The sequence below is a fragment of the Alternaria conjuncta genome, assembly GCF_024043145.1.
Source record: "Alternaria conjuncta strain BMP 0040 chromosome Unknown scaffold_1, whole genome shotgun sequence".
In the NCBI taxonomy this organism is placed as follows: Eukaryota; Fungi; Ascomycota; class Dothideomycetes; order Pleosporales; family Pleosporaceae; genus Alternaria; species Alternaria conjuncta.
This window is the reverse complement of record NW_026250090.1, coordinates 878765-892936: the sequence shown is the minus strand read 5'-3', so window position 1 is coordinate 892936 and position 14172 is coordinate 878765. Positions and strand designations below refer to the sequence as shown.

Genomic DNA, 14172 nt, shown 5'->3' with positions numbered 1-14172 from the left:
ATGATGAACTGGAAATGGATCGAGATCCTGCAACGCGCTATCAAGTAGTAATGTATATGATACATGTTGCGATCCAGTATTGCTTGGGTATCATACCTGTACGCCTGCAAATGCCCAAACTTTCGAGACGCTGTGTCTAATCAATCTTCCGCGTCTCCTCCGCCGCGCTCCATGCGCGCTCTGATGTCTCTCACTAGTGCTTTCGCATCTTCTACCTCTACGCCGTCTTGACAGAGCTCGTTTGCTAGCTCCATGGCTCGTTGATACATGCCGCGCATGTACTCCCATCGAGCGAGCCAGAGTCGGGCTTTGCTTGTCGTTGCAGTAACGCCGACACCACCGGCGGCTTCGGAGCCTACTTCTTCGTAGTCTGGCCCTTCTTCTTGTGCAAGCACTAGCTCCATGTATGCCGCGCATTCGTTCATGTTGTTTATTCTCTCATACAGCAGGGCGATCTGGTAGAGTACCTCGGGATCGAGGATACCTCCACCGAGACCAGTAACTTCACTGCTCCCGAAAGACGCTCCGACACCAGCATCATAATAGGAGCCTGCGACTAACGCGCGCTTGTATGATCGAATGCCATTCATGATCTTGCCCACTTTGCCGAAACATTGGCCGACCGCCATCCATAGCTTCGGATCGTAGGGTCGTAGGGCAGCGGCACGTTGGTGATAGAACAGAGCGTACGAGTGCATCTCTAGCATCTCGTATGTCTGACCAAGTCCATACCAGGCGCGGTAGTCTTTCCGGTTCACGTCGACGGCGCGCCGGTAGGATTCAATAGCGGCGTGGGTGTTCTTCATCTCCACAAACTCGTGGCCCATAAGCGTCCAAGCGGAAAGGAAGGTCCGATCTAAAGTCAGAGCTCTTCGGAAATACATGACGGCTTTCTCATGCTCCGACTTGAGCGAGTAGTAGTTGCCCACCACGCAACATGTCTCCGGTCGGAATTTGTCGGTCGCTGTGGCGAGCTGTGCCAAGAAGGCAAGCTTGGGTCGCATGCCCATGACATACAGGATGTTGGAGTAATTGTCGAGATGATCGACCCGATGTGGATCTGATACGAGCAAGTCCGAGAAGATCTGTTCGGCATCGTCGAAGTCTTTGTTGTGGTAGTGGAGCAATGCCCGTTGGGTCTTTAGGAAGGCCGATGACGGGAAAATGGTCAGTATTTGCGACAGCGAAGTATGAATCTGTTCGTTGACCACGTAGAGCTCCTGAGATGACGTAACATGGAAGATGAAAGTCATGAGGTTTTGCGGTAGGCGTGTGACGATGCCATTGAGCTCTTCCATGGTGGTCAGTAGAGCTTGTAGCTCCTGCCACGCACCCCAGTTGTAGGTGTATTGGTGCACACTTTTGATCAAGTAGTCGATGGCAAGCTGCTCGTTCTTTCCCTTAGCCAGAACCATGCCGTATAGGTACTCCAGCCAGCCCTGTGGTTGCCGCCCGCTGTTGGGCAGGTCTTTGAACCACTCTTCAAGAACGGCAGATACTGTGGGCAGCTCCTTGTTCAAGGTGACGCCTCCATCTTGAGGGCCGAGAATCATCTCGCTGTCCTCGTTCATGCGCTTCTCCCCAGCGATGTATTTGGCATAGAGGGCTAGGAACAGCGCCTTCTGACTAATGCCCTTCATTGTATCGTTGGATAGCTTGGACTTGGACGGCGTGACCATCTTCGCCTTTCCCTTGGCTCCCTGCTTCGCCTTTGCTGTAGGCGTAGCAGGTGCCTGTGAGGCGCCCTTGGGTAGAGGGCCAGGCAGGAAGACGGCGGCGCATCGATCATATTCGCGGCAGTCGAAATATGTCTTGGCGAGGAGGAACTTGTGCGTCTCACGTGCTTCTAGGCGTGCTTCGATGGGGTCTTTGCGTACGAGATTGGGTGTCTGCGGCGGTTGCGCATCCGACATGGGGGAGTCGACGTCGGTGTCCGAGCCTTCGTCATCGGCCGATGGGAGCGAATCGAGTAATTCTGCGGCCCTTGTCAATATCAGCATGCAAAAGTCAGTCTACGTAACCATTGGTACTCACCATTTCGCCGAGTGATAGAGACAGCGCTCTGTGCAGCCGATGACGGCGTCCTGGAGCTGGGCCTTGAGTTGGGCCTCGTCGGCCGGCGATAGAGTTCCCATCGCGTCGCTATCAGGAAGAGATTACTATTTGCGCGCTTCAGATCATGGTTCAGGGCTCTATCGCGTGATGTCGCTGCCGCCGATGCGCGTGTTGATGGGGAGCTTCCTGTCGTGGTAGGGTGGGGCACAAACAATGGCCCGGCGAGCGGTTAAAGGTTGCGCCGCTGCGCCGCGGAAATTAGCCCCTTCACCGCCCGCACCCCTACATCTGCTACTGCCCCTCTATCTTGAGCACTGCTGTCCAGAGATACCCAATTCATTGCGTTTAAGATGCCGACCACACTGAAAGAATTCGAGAGCGTATGGCCGCGCATTGTGGCCGACTTGCAGGAACACTGCAAATCATACAAGCTGCCCCAGCAGTCTCTTGATTGGTTCACCAAGGTAGATATATCCCGAGCAACGCAGTCAGGGTCCAGCTCGCTCACCATATCCCATAGTCACTGGACTACAACACTGTTGGCGGAAAATGTAACCGTGGCATGTCTGTTATCGACACCACTTCAATTCTGCAGAACAAGTCTCTTGACCCATCATCAGAAGAGTACTTTCGTGCTGCCCTGCTCGGATGGATGATCGAACTCCTCCAGGCTTTCTTCCTGGTTTCGGACGATATCATGGACTCTTCAAAGACCCGTCGTGGCAATCCCTGCTGGTACCTTGCACCCAAGGTCGGCATGATCGCCATCAACGATGCCTTTATGCTGGAGTCGGCCATTTACGTGCTTCTCAAGAAGCATTTCCGTCAGGAGAAGAGCTACGTCGACATGATGGAGTTGTTCCACGAGGTCACATTCCAGACCGAATGCGGTCAATTGTGTGATCTGTTGACTGCCCCCGAAGACGATGTCAACCTTGACAACTTCAGTCTCGACAAGTTCACCTTCATTGTCATCTACAAGACTGCCTATTACTCTTTCTACCTCCCAGTCGCACTGGCACTCTACTATGCCGGCGCAGCTACACCAAAGAACCTCCAGACCGCAGAAGACATTCTCATCCCCATGGGCGAATACTTCCAAGCACAAGACGACTACCTCGATGCATTTGCTGACCCCACTGTTCTCGGCAAGATTGGCACCGACATCATGGACAACAAGTGCTCATGGCTGATCAACCAGGCCCTGAAGAAGGTCACTCCCGAGCAACGAAAGGTGCTAGAGGAGAACTACGGTCAGAAGGACTCGCAGAAGGAGGCCAAGGTCAAGGAGCTGTACCATGAGCTTAAGCTGAAGGAGTTCTACGAGCAGTGGGAAGAGGAGCGCGTTACCGAGCTGAGGGCGAAGATCGACAAGGTTGATGAGAGCGAAGGCTTGAAGAAGGTCGTCTTCGAGGTTTTCCTCCAGAAGATCTACAAGAGGAGCAAGTGAGCTGATGACTAATTATACCACATGAGGAAAAACCTCGAGTGCCTACAGGATTCAACGAACTGTTCGAATTACTATGTGGCTCACAACATCTTATTCACATTTGATCAACTAAATGCCATTGACACTATTGCCGCGCACAGCTAGTACTGGTCCAGACAGACAAATGACATGTTCAGAACGTTATTTGCGAGAATGTACCTTCAAACCCCAAAGAGCCATCGTATCGACAGAGACTGGAGTGGATGGTCGTGTGCATAAAGTGTACAGTGGATGTAGGAGTAGAATGGTCGAGCCATTGGCGTCTAGCAAGCCACGGGTACACACATAAAGTAGATATAACAGCTTGCAGTAAACTACCGTCGCAGGTGCCATTGGCGACGTGGGTGATGGACAAACTTGCACATCCAATGGCATCCACGTGAGCGAGTCACGCTAGGCGCGGGCCGGCAAAGTGGAGCGAGCCATCCCACCAGCTGTCGCGAGATCCAGTGACGCCGCGTCGCGCCTATGACCACGAACATTTCGTCACATTGCCATCAAAACAACAACACGTACGCCTCTCGTTCTCGCGCAGTCACACCTGACGAGCACTGCGATCTATGTTTATCTTCGCGCTAAGCGCAATCTGAAGGATGGTGGTACCTGATGGGGGCCGGATTCTGCGACTCAGGCGCCCTGTCAATCAAAGTGGCGTGGTTAACGATGCCCCGTCCCGTGTAAGCGACCCTACTGGAAGTACTCTTTCGTCTTCTGGTCTTTGTCACTCTACTGGGCCGGTATGTTTTCCAACTTTGCCAGTGCAATATCTGGTAATGCTCCAGAAAGAGCAAGCAAAGATGAGGGGGCCTCGCTCACCTCGGTCCTCGAGACACCCGCGCTACGCGTCGAACTGGCACTCCTCGTCCTTCTGAGCATCGATGCCATGCGAAACGACCTCACGGCCACCTTCGAGCCATACGACAATCCCGAACCGAAACCCTCCATTGCGACCCGGTCGCCCGCACCCAAGCCTGGAAATCAGGCACCAGATCTCATGAGCTTCGACCGGCCGAGACAGACCACGAAACCAGCACCTCCTACCAGGCAAACATCACAAGAACATGAGTCTACACAAATGCAGGCTTTGCGACGAAGCGCCTTGACATTCTTCGATAAATGGCGGGCAAGTGTCATGCATCGAATATGCGACGTCCTCTCTGTACGGGGTGAGACTGTCCGGCAGGCGAAAGTAAAGCGGAAGCACATACTGGACCAAGCCGACAGGCAAAACCAGGGCATCTCTTCGCTCATCGATTTCGACGACCTCGATCCCTTCGCAAACGCGGCTCCCACACGATCCAAGAACACAAGACATGGACACTATAAGGTGATCGAGACTAGGCTCCTAGCTCTTGAGGAAGATAAGCGTGTGCTGGTTTTACACTGCCTCCTGCTGCTCCTACTGAGCTTGGAGCAATACTCGGCATACTCGCGCATCTTATTGCTACGTCTGGCAAGCAGTCTTAAACTAGAGGCTGATTTGCTGGGCGAGCATGAGAAGTCGATTGCACAAGGTCTGCTAGCCACGGCTGCCTCTCAGATGGACGCCGAAGCGACAGCCAAGAACCAAGCGTCAAATGATGCTGTGTCACGCCGTTGGAAGGTTGGTCTCGCGACCGTGGGCGGTGCGGTCCTGATTGGTGTTACTGGCGGTCTTGCTGCGCCTCTGCTAGCCGCAGGTTTGGGTACTGTCATGGGCGGACTAGGCCTGGGAGTCGTTTCAACATATCTTGGTGCATTGGCGGGCAGCTCGGTGCTCGTTGGATCACTGTTTGGAGCCTACGGCGCGAAGATGACAGGGCGTCTCATGGATCAGTATGCAAAAGAGGTTCAAGATTTCGAATTTCTCCCAGTTCAGGGTATGTCAAGCAGAGATTAAGTCTTGCTTGAAGCTAACTATGCCAGATCCCGATCGACCGACGAATCAACGCGAGCTCGACTGGGCTGATGAGCAAGACGCGCGTGACCCACAGAAACGTGAACAGCATCGATTGCGCGTATCCATTGGTGTCAGTGGCTGGCTAAGCTCCCCATCCGACGTCAGCAAGCCTTGGGAGGTGGTCGACTCCGGTACAACTGAGCCATTCGCTTTGCGTTTCGAGCTTGATGCCATGCTGCGTCTCGGCAACTCCCTCAATGACGTACTCTTTGGATATGCCTTCGACGGCGTCACCTACACTGTTGTCAGTCGCACGCTTCTTGGCGCTTTGTACGCAGGTCTGTGGCCTCTTGGTCTTGTCAAAGCTGCCAGTGTCTTGGACAACCCCTTTCTTGTTGCACTCGCACGAGCCGACAAGGCTGGCAAGGTTCTTGCGCATGCTCTCATCGATGGTGTACAAGGGAAGCGACCTGTCACGCTTACAGGTTATTCAGTAGGTGCGCGTGTCGTATACGCGTGTCTGATCGAGCTTGCGGAACAACACGCGTTCGGTCTTGTTGAGTCTGCTGTTCTTATGGGCACTCCTGCCCCTGCAAACAGCAAGCGTTGGATGCAAATACGGTCAGTCGTTGCGGGACGCGTTGTCAATGTTCACAGTACGGAAGATTATGTACTCGGCTTCCTCTATCGATCTGCCAAGCTTCAGGTAGGTGTCGCTGGTCTACAAAAGATCGAAAATGTCCATGGCGTGGAGAATTTCGATGTAAGCAAGCTTGTCGGTGGCCACGACCAGTATCGATACTTGGTCGGCACGATACTGGTCAAAATCGGCCTCGGCGATGTCGACTTCAACAAGGTAGCTGAGCAAGAACGCGCTCTCGAAGAGGCGGAAAGGCGAAAGAAACAGGCTCAAAAGGAGGCTAAGCGTAAGGCAACTACTGAGCAAACAAAGGAGCCTGTCGCCAGGCCTCAGCCCCGAAGTCGACCGGTTGCTGCGGCTCACGACTCTTCGAACTCTCTGATAGATCTTACAGAGCCAGAGCCGACCAAAGCTCCAGCGTCCAACAGCGATCTATCGGGTCTTTCCTTCACCTCCACTGGTGTATCCGCAACTCAGCCCCCCCCTTCGAACGTCAAATCATCCACCCCGGCTCTGCATAAAACACCTATGGAAGAATCCAAGGGCTTTCCTGATACCACTACGAGATCGTTCCCAGAACCACACGATCTATCAAGCCCCGAGAACTCGGCTGTCCGGCTGCAGAAGAAAGGGACCGAAGTCGCAGTTACCGAGGTTCTTGTCTTGGAAGGCAGTGATACTGCTAAGGACAAGAGTATTGATAACGAGCATGATGACGAGTTTGACGACTTCGACTATGATGCCGAAGAAGTTAGTAGCGAGTTTGGAGAACTCAGCATGGTGGAGCCGCTGCCTATGGACGACTTCGATTTTGGGTTGATGTAAGGGCGCATGGACCAATTACATCTTCTTGATACCTCGCAAGGTCAGCCCAACCTGACTAGTGGCCGCTTGATGGTACGCCTCGATTATGCACGTTCCTTGTATGACGGCTTACATGTAAGGCACCAGCTTTTCTTCCAAAGAACCAAGACACGCTTCTCAAGCCTCGGATGATAAGCCGGATTAGTGAACGCGTTACGCGCGTAACGGTATAAAGTCATATGTCTACAATCAAGTTCAGGAAATCTTCTTGCACCCCAGTTTAAATTGATCAGTGAGAGCAGTCATTGTGACAGAAACACCAACCATCTCGCTGACTTTAACCCATCCATCATGTTATTAGCAACATATCCTACACCCACATCACCGTCCCTATCCTTCTCTAAACTCGGACCGCGGATATCTCTCTATACCCCACCATCACACACCACTGGCGAACTCATCATCCTATGCACATGGCTCGGCGCCGCCCGAAAGCATATCGACAAATACATTGCAGCCTACCTTACCATCGCCCCCAATGCCAAAATCCTACTCATCCAAAGCGACGTAACATCAGTCACAAGCTCCTACCCAGGACAACACAAAGCCATCATACCAGCCGTCGAAGTCGTGCGCTCTGTACTGAGTGACTGCACTTCCACAGCACCTACCAACGTCCCTTCATCTCCAACAGCAAACACCACCAAAACGCAGCCAACCCCCAAGATCCTCATCCACACCTTCTCGAATGGCGGACCCATCTCTGCAACAGCCCTCCTCCTCGCCCTTCATACCCAGACCTCCACACCCTTACCCATCACCGGTATCATCATGGACTCCGGACCCGCAGCGGGATACTACTGGAAATCCTACAACGCCATGATTCTCTCCCTGCCTCCAGGCCCCATCCGCTCCGCGGGCTACGTTTTCGTCCACGGTATCCTGATCATCTTGCGGGCGAGTGTGGCGTTGGGACGGTACGAGCACCCTGAGGTACTGGTTCGTCGGACGCTGTTGGATGAGGAGTTCGTTTCTGGGGCGGAGAAGGGGAAGAAGAGGAGGGTGTGTTATTTGTATAGTAAAGCTGATCGGATGACGGACTGGGAGGATGTTGTTGCGCATAAGGAAATGGCGAGGGAGATGGGTTGGGATGTGGGAGAGGTGGTGTTTGAAGGGACGCCGCATTGTGGGCATTTTGTGGGGAACGAGGGGGTTTATGTTGGGGGAATGAGGAGGATGTGGGAGGGGAGGGCATCAGGGTGTTGAACATTCATCATTCCAGTGTTCCAAGTAGAGTGACAAGTAGCTGGTGGATTGCTCTGCATCTACGTGGGAGTCGTATATGTTGGCTTGTCGCTCATCTTGTCGTAAATTATGACTCTGGTACTTCATCCGCCCATGGTATACTCGATTGCGCACCTGCTTTTTGAACTGTCATTGACGCCGCTCTGTTAGCATGCGCAATTGCAGCATCAAGGTCGAAGTCTGCTCCCCTTGACATTGCTTTCCAACGCGCAACGGCAACCGTGTAGGCGCCCGCAAACGTGTCGCCTGCGGCTGTTGTATCAACGACTTTGACTTGTCGTGCTGGTACAACATGACCTTGCTGAGATGACTCCTGTTGCTTTGCCGTCTTGTAGAACACGCCCTGAACACCCGAGTAAGTACGAGTCAGATTGCAAATCGAGTGAAAGCTTACCTCGCCACCAAGCGTAATAATGACATTCTTAACCCCCCTCGCAATAAACACAGCAGCAACCTCATCCCACGAAGTCGGCTTCTCAATCCCCGATAAAATCATCGCTTCCGTCTCATTAACGATAAGATGACCCAGCCCATGATACGCTTCATCCGGCAACGGCACCGCAGGCGCAGGATTAATAATAGTCTCAACGCCCTTTTCCCTCGCCGTCTTCATATTATGCAGCACGACCTGCAGTGGCAGTTCCAACTGGAAAAGCGCAACCCCCACATCCTCATCCACAAGATCCTGCACCTCAACATCGCCATTAGCACCGGGACAAAACATAATCCTGTTCTCTCCGGACCCCGTCTCGACGATAATGACCGCAACACCCGTCTTCTTCCCCTTGAGAATCTGCACTTTCTCCGTCGACAATCCATCTTCCCGTAGAGCTTTCAAGAACCCCTCGTGGAACTCGTCGTCACCCACTGCACCCACCATCCTGACTTCGACGTCGGAGTCCTGGGACGAAGAAGCTTGCGCTTTGGTGCGAGAGAGGCGGGCACATGCGACGGCCTGGTTTGCGCCTTTCCCGCCCCAGCCAATGTTGAAGGATTCACTGGTTAGCGTTTCGCCGCCGACGGGGACGCGGGCTGTACGGGTTACAAGGTCGACATTAAGGGAGCCGATGACGGATATGACGGCTGGTTTGGAAGACATTTTGGATGTTGGGTATTGGAATATGAAGTTTGGTGAGGGTAGGGTGTTGTATGGGATATGCAATGAGGCTCTGGGAGGTTAGCCGAAGACGCTATCTTGATTAGGTTAGCCGAGCCGACGATGTGGGGAGGACATCTAGCTGTAATGCTGGGGGTGATAGATCCTCTATTGGACTGATCGAATTGCCACTGTTGAAAAAGTAATTGAGAACTGGTTTATCAATACATTCGTTTCTCAGTTTTTCCATCACCTGCAGTCTCCCTAATCACCTATCTCTACAAATTTGCCAACCTTGGAATCACCCAACAACGTTTACACAACCTCTCCACCCAACGCATCAACACATCATCACCGACACGACAATCATCCCTCAAAATGCCATTCAATCTAATCCTAGACCTACTTCCCGAGGATTTCGACCACCTCCATATATCACCAGATCGCTGGCAAGATCAAGAAACGACAATAACCCTCATCACGAAGCAAATCCAACGAGAAGAAAAGGCTCCTTTCGATCGGCACAGAGAGCCCCTCCACGTCTCTCTCCGCATCAACAATCCCCAAACCTTAGCAGAGCTAGGCGAGCAGCTCTCCAACCTACCACCCAGGACACAAACCCTTACCCTCACCCTGCCCGAAAACCCGCCTGGCGCGAAGCTTTCCATGTCAGATATCTCCTTGCCGGTCAAATACATCACCCACCTGCGCATCAAAATCCTCCCTAACGACTTCCCCGAATATGAGCCCACGCCAGAAGACTGGAATGAGCTCGCTCAGGCGTGGGGGGATGCATTTTTTTGCATGCCAGGGCGACATCACATCGAGAATGTTCTGTTGGACCTACGCGGCATAGACCCTTTCGTGATACCAGACATCGTTCCTCTTCTAGTGGAGGTGACGACGGAGTTGTACACGAGAACGAAAGAAGAAAGTGGGAGGGAGTTGGTTTTTGGCGTTATGGGTGCGGAGAGGCAGAGGCAGTGGATAGAGGGGCAGTTGCCGGGGAAGTCGGAGGATGACTTGTTTGACGAGGAGTTGGCTGCTGCGCGAAGGCAGCGTGGTGGGGCGTAGAGTTGAGTGGTATGTGGTAGTATGGCTGGGAGGCTTATTATGAGTGTGTGGAGCTTGGGTGGCTTGTCGTTGTTTTCGGTCTTCGTAGATCATCCGTATCATCCTCGCTCGCGACTCGCTACGTACAGGCTCAGTGCTCGTCACATCTTGGAGAAGGTCGTGTTAGCTGATAGAAACATTGCAACATTGATATTCGTGCCCAAACAGCGGGACCATCATCCTAAAATGCTCTAATTCAACCAACTCATCAACTCGACATGGGACAAACTCTTCGCAATCTGCCTCAAGTCGCATCGCACATCTAAATACCACTTTCCACAGGGATATTGACTCCCAAGTTCCGCAACTTATCCGTAGCAGCCTCAACTAGCATACTATTCCGCTGTATGAGCTCCTGCACCTGCTCGTTCTCTGCTTTCCTCGAGTAGCTTGGTACTTTGACACCGGTGCCTCTTGCTTGCTCATGTTCTCCTGCCTGTTTGGCATTCCTCATAGCCGCTTCAATCTGTTGCGCTTGCTCCTTCTGTACCTCCTTGAGCCTGTTCAGACGCTGCCATGCCGGGCGTTCGCTGCCATCAACAGTGTCGGTCAAGGTTTCGCTCGCAGGGTCAATGGCGCTGTCCATAGTTTGCAACTCTTCGATCCAGTTGCTCTCCTTTTCGCTGAGTTCACTGGAGCCGATGCTGACCATCTTTCGTCGAAGAGCTTCGTAACGCGCGTTGATCTGATCTTGCCGAGCGGTGACCTTCTCCAAACGCTCGTCAATGTTGGCGCTGCCGTATGTTGATCCGTTGTCTGAGCCGAGTTGGTCATTGCCGGTGACACTGTCAATGTTCGCTGCGATCCCAGATGTTCTATAGATTTGATCCCTGAACTCTTCCTGCAGACGCGTCGCGCGGTTGAACAGATCGGATACGGCGAGTTGGAGTTTGGAAGTCTGCGCAGAGAGTACGCGATGAACATCCATAAGAAGCCCCAGGTTCGCAGGAGATAGCCTAATCTCATCCTTGAGAGCACCTCTATGCCGTGCGGGGATGTTGATAGAATTGTAAAGATCGAACGGCTCGTAGAGTTCTTTGGGTGGCTGCCAAGCTTGACGCACTTCCTTGTTAGGGCCAGTGATTGCCATGTATTCGGCAATTTCCTCTTGGGTAGGGAGTCCCTCTTCAGGTGCATCGAGCAGAGCAGCTTGTGGTTCACCGTCAACTGTGGTGAGAAGAAGGTAACCGACGTTCCCGTCTTCAATAACGGCGACTGCGGTGATTTCTTGCTCGTCCACATCGCCAGAGACGCGTCGCTGTAGGTATTGGTCCACGGAGGTGTTTGCCGATTCCAAGACGCGCTTGATACGGAAAGGTGAGCCCTCGGTCTGTGGCTGGGATAGCTCGGTCTCCAGCTTCCTGACCCAGGGCTCCATTGAGACGTAGAAGACCCCACTGGCGTGTGATACGAAGAATGAGAAGTCGGTGTGCACATCTGGCGTGATGCTCTGGTTGAACGAGGGTTCATCGCTTTCCACCAGTGTAATTGTTTCCGCAATGATCAGCTCGTGTTCGGTTGGTTCTGTGGTGTCGATCTCGTCTTCCGGTGATGGCAGCCATCGCCCAACGATACCCTCAAGGTCCAAGCAGACATGTACCTTGCTCGTCTCGGTGAGCAAGCACACGACAGCGGTCGGCAGACCCTCTGCAGCCTCCTCTTCTTCGCTCTCGGAGAGGGTCTTCAGGGAGAAAACAATCATGTCGCTAAGCTCAAAATCATCGACTTCAGGCGAGATAGTGAAAGGTCCCTGTAGCAACGGCACCGCAGGCGCACTGTGTGGGCGAGCGAAGACCTGAACTGTGTCACCCTGCGCCCGCTCCTCTGCGAGAGGCTCCTCGTATAAGATGTCCGACAGCCATGACACCTGCTTCTCTGATGTTTTCAACTCGTCTTTGGGCGATGTCTCGTCTTCTGAGAGCTCGGCATAGTTGATGTTGATGGACGAGGTAAGGGTTTGGAGGAATGTGTGGCTGCCGGGCGACTCAACCAACTGCCACTTGCTCGGTAGCAGAGGACAAAGCGCGTATACGTCTCCAAGTACCGTCGCGATCCACAGTGTCATCGGGGCCCAGCCATGGACACCTTCTTGGTCTGGGAAGTCGCCAAAGCATGCCGATGCAACTTCCAGCTCGACTGAGTCGGGAGAGAAGCCCTTGGAAGCTCCGAATTTGGAGGCGCTCAGATCGTCCTGGTCGCTGGTAGCGTTTGCGAGTTTGGGCAGATCGATGGAGAGCGACGGCTCACTGAAGGTAGACCTGTCGGCGCGGTTGATCTCCCACAGCCGGACTACGCCCGCCTTTGTAATAGTAACTAGGCAGCGTCCGTGATAGCCCAATGGATGCCATAGTGTTGTTGCGACGGGCGACTCTTCGAGAACGTGTACGGTCGGTCCCAACTGGAAGGCCTTTGGCTTCAACGGGCCGTCGTCCTCTCCAGCTCCGAGCAGCGACGAGTCGGGAAGGTGTATTACGTGTACCGTATGCGAGGTGGAGACGGCGAGGTAGTCTTCTTCGGGCGAAATGACGAGACGCGTGATCGGGAGTGGTATCGAGACTCTGAGTGTTCGGTATGCGGGCTGTTGCTCTTCCTTGAGGTTGACCAAGTCTGCCCATCGTATTTCGTTTCCAACAGCGACGAAGATCTCAGATCCTCTCGTTGCGATTGTCTTTCGCGGTCCCGGTTCCTGCTTCTTTGCTGCGACTCCATTCCCGTTTGTCTGCTTCGGCGCAAACAGATGATAGCCTGGGTTCGGTCGGCTGAGCCAGTCTGGCGTATAACCCAGTACTTTTGGCATGACGGCGAGCTCCCTCGGATAGTATTGAGAGAGTTAAGAGTGGGTAGGAAATAGCTGCGTGGATTGTAGAGGTAAGAGTGTGGACAAACAAAAGTTCCAGCCGCGCGATACAGCGCCAAGACCGACGCGTCTCGAGAGCTCCGAGCTCGACTTTCGACTTCCGATCCTTACACTCACTCCAAAACCACCCTCGATCTTCTCTCACTCCTCCGGGCCACGGTCGCTTCCTACAAATCTAGCCGACATCGAAGTTGAGGGCGCGCATCATGCCGGCGCTTCGCAGTACCATTGACCGCCTCGACAAGCCGAGTTCGTATGCGACAGCAAAGGTATGGGAGGCTACAACACATCGCATTAGTACGCAAAGACTGACTCTCTTCTAGAAGCGCAGACGCGACCGCAACGGACGTGACGATGACCGCGGCCGCTCTCCCTCGCCCGAAGACAAGCTCAAAGACGCAACCACCCTCTACGTCGGCAACCTTTCCTTCTACACCACCGAAGAGCAAATCCACGAGCTGTTCAGCAAATGCGGCGAGATCAAGCGCTTAGTAATGGGTCTCGACCGTTTCCAGAAGACACCATGCGGATTCTGCTTCGTCGAATACTACACACACCAGGATGCGCTGGACTGCATGAAGTACATTGGTGGCACTAAGCTCGATGAGCGTGTTATTAGGACGGATTTGGACGAGGGCTTCGCTGAGGGAAGGCAGTACGGACGCGGAAAGAGCGGTGGTCAGGTGCGCGACGAGTACAGAGCCGAATATGATCCCGGTAGGGGCGGATACGGCAGAGCTGTGGACGAATACCACGAAGCACAGTAAGATGACGATGGACTACTATCTCTCGGATCACCAGGACGTTAATCACGAGAAAAAAAACCTAGGCCATATTGATCAGGAGAACCTCGCGCCGCCGCGCCATCCCACGTTGGCAAGCACGACTACGCTGAAACTGAGGACGATGAAGGGCACTTCAGTTACATGGGGAA

General features: G+C 53.4%; 8 protein-coding genes across 8 annotated transcripts; 5 read left to right on the top strand and 3 right to left on the bottom strand.

The window, feature by feature from the left end:
- Positions 1 to 140: 140 nt before the first annotated feature.
- On the bottom strand, positions 141 to 2135 carry J4E85_000308 (uncharacterized protein; the record flags this gene model as incomplete). Its single annotated transcript, XM_051464600.1, has 2 exons — positions 141 to 1983; positions 2035 to 2135. 2 exons carry the CDS (start codon positions 2133 to 2135, stop codon positions 141 to 143), a joined length of 1944 nt encoding a protein of 647 aa, XP_051331121.1.
- A 270-nt stretch (positions 2136 to 2405) lies between these two features.
- J4E85_000307 (uncharacterized protein) lies at positions 2406 to 3505 on the top strand (the record flags this gene model as incomplete). Its single annotated transcript, XM_051464599.1, has 2 exons — positions 2406 to 2519; positions 2576 to 3505. The coding sequence occupies 2 exons, from the start codon at positions 2406 to 2408 to the stop codon at positions 3503 to 3505; spliced, it is 1044 nt and encodes a 347-aa protein (XP_051331120.1).
- A 778-nt stretch (positions 3506 to 4283) lies between these two features.
- On the top strand, positions 4284 to 6888 carry J4E85_000306 (uncharacterized protein; the record flags this gene model as incomplete). Its single annotated transcript, XM_051464598.1, has 2 exons — positions 4284 to 5403; positions 5450 to 6888. 2 exons carry the CDS (start codon positions 4284 to 4286, stop codon positions 6886 to 6888), a joined length of 2559 nt encoding a protein of 852 aa, XP_051331119.1.
- Positions 6889 to 7218: 330 nt separating this feature from the next.
- J4E85_000305 (uncharacterized protein) lies at positions 7219 to 7963 on the top strand (the record flags this gene model as incomplete). The annotated part of the gene is made up of 2 exons (XM_051464597.1): positions 7219 to 7929; positions 7952 to 7963. The coding sequence occupies 2 exons, from the start codon at positions 7219 to 7221 to the stop codon at positions 7961 to 7963; spliced, it is 723 nt and encodes a 240-aa protein (XP_051331118.1).
- Positions 7964 to 8239: 276 nt separating this feature from the next.
- Positions 8240 to 9271, bottom strand: J4E85_000304 (uncharacterized protein; the record flags this gene model as incomplete). The annotated part of the gene is made up of 2 exons (XM_051464596.1): positions 8240 to 8515; positions 8567 to 9271. The coding sequence occupies 2 exons, from the start codon at positions 9269 to 9271 to the stop codon at positions 8240 to 8242; spliced, it is 981 nt and encodes a 326-aa protein (XP_051331117.1).
- A 375-nt stretch (positions 9272 to 9646) lies between these two features.
- Positions 9647 to 10342, top strand: J4E85_000303 (uncharacterized protein; the record flags this gene model as incomplete). The annotated part of the gene is made up of 1 exon (XM_051464595.1): positions 9647 to 10342. One exon carries the CDS (start codon positions 9647 to 9649, stop codon positions 10340 to 10342), a length of 696 nt encoding a protein of 231 aa, XP_051331116.1.
- A 301-nt stretch (positions 10343 to 10643) lies between these two features.
- On the bottom strand, positions 10644 to 13178 carry J4E85_000302 (uncharacterized protein; the record flags this gene model as incomplete). Its single annotated transcript, XM_051464594.1, has 1 exon — positions 10644 to 13178. The coding sequence occupies one exon, from the start codon at positions 13176 to 13178 to the stop codon at positions 10644 to 10646; it is 2535 nt and encodes an 844-aa protein (XP_051331115.1).
- Positions 13179 to 13444: 266 nt separating this feature from the next.
- Positions 13445 to 14005, top strand: CBP20 (Nuclear cap-binding protein subunit 2; the record flags this gene model as incomplete). Its single annotated transcript, XM_051464593.1, has 2 exons — positions 13445 to 13507; positions 13562 to 14005. The coding sequence occupies 2 exons, from the start codon at positions 13445 to 13447 to the stop codon at positions 14003 to 14005; spliced, it is 507 nt and encodes a 168-aa protein (XP_051331114.1).
- Positions 14006 to 14172: the final 167 nt, after the last annotated feature.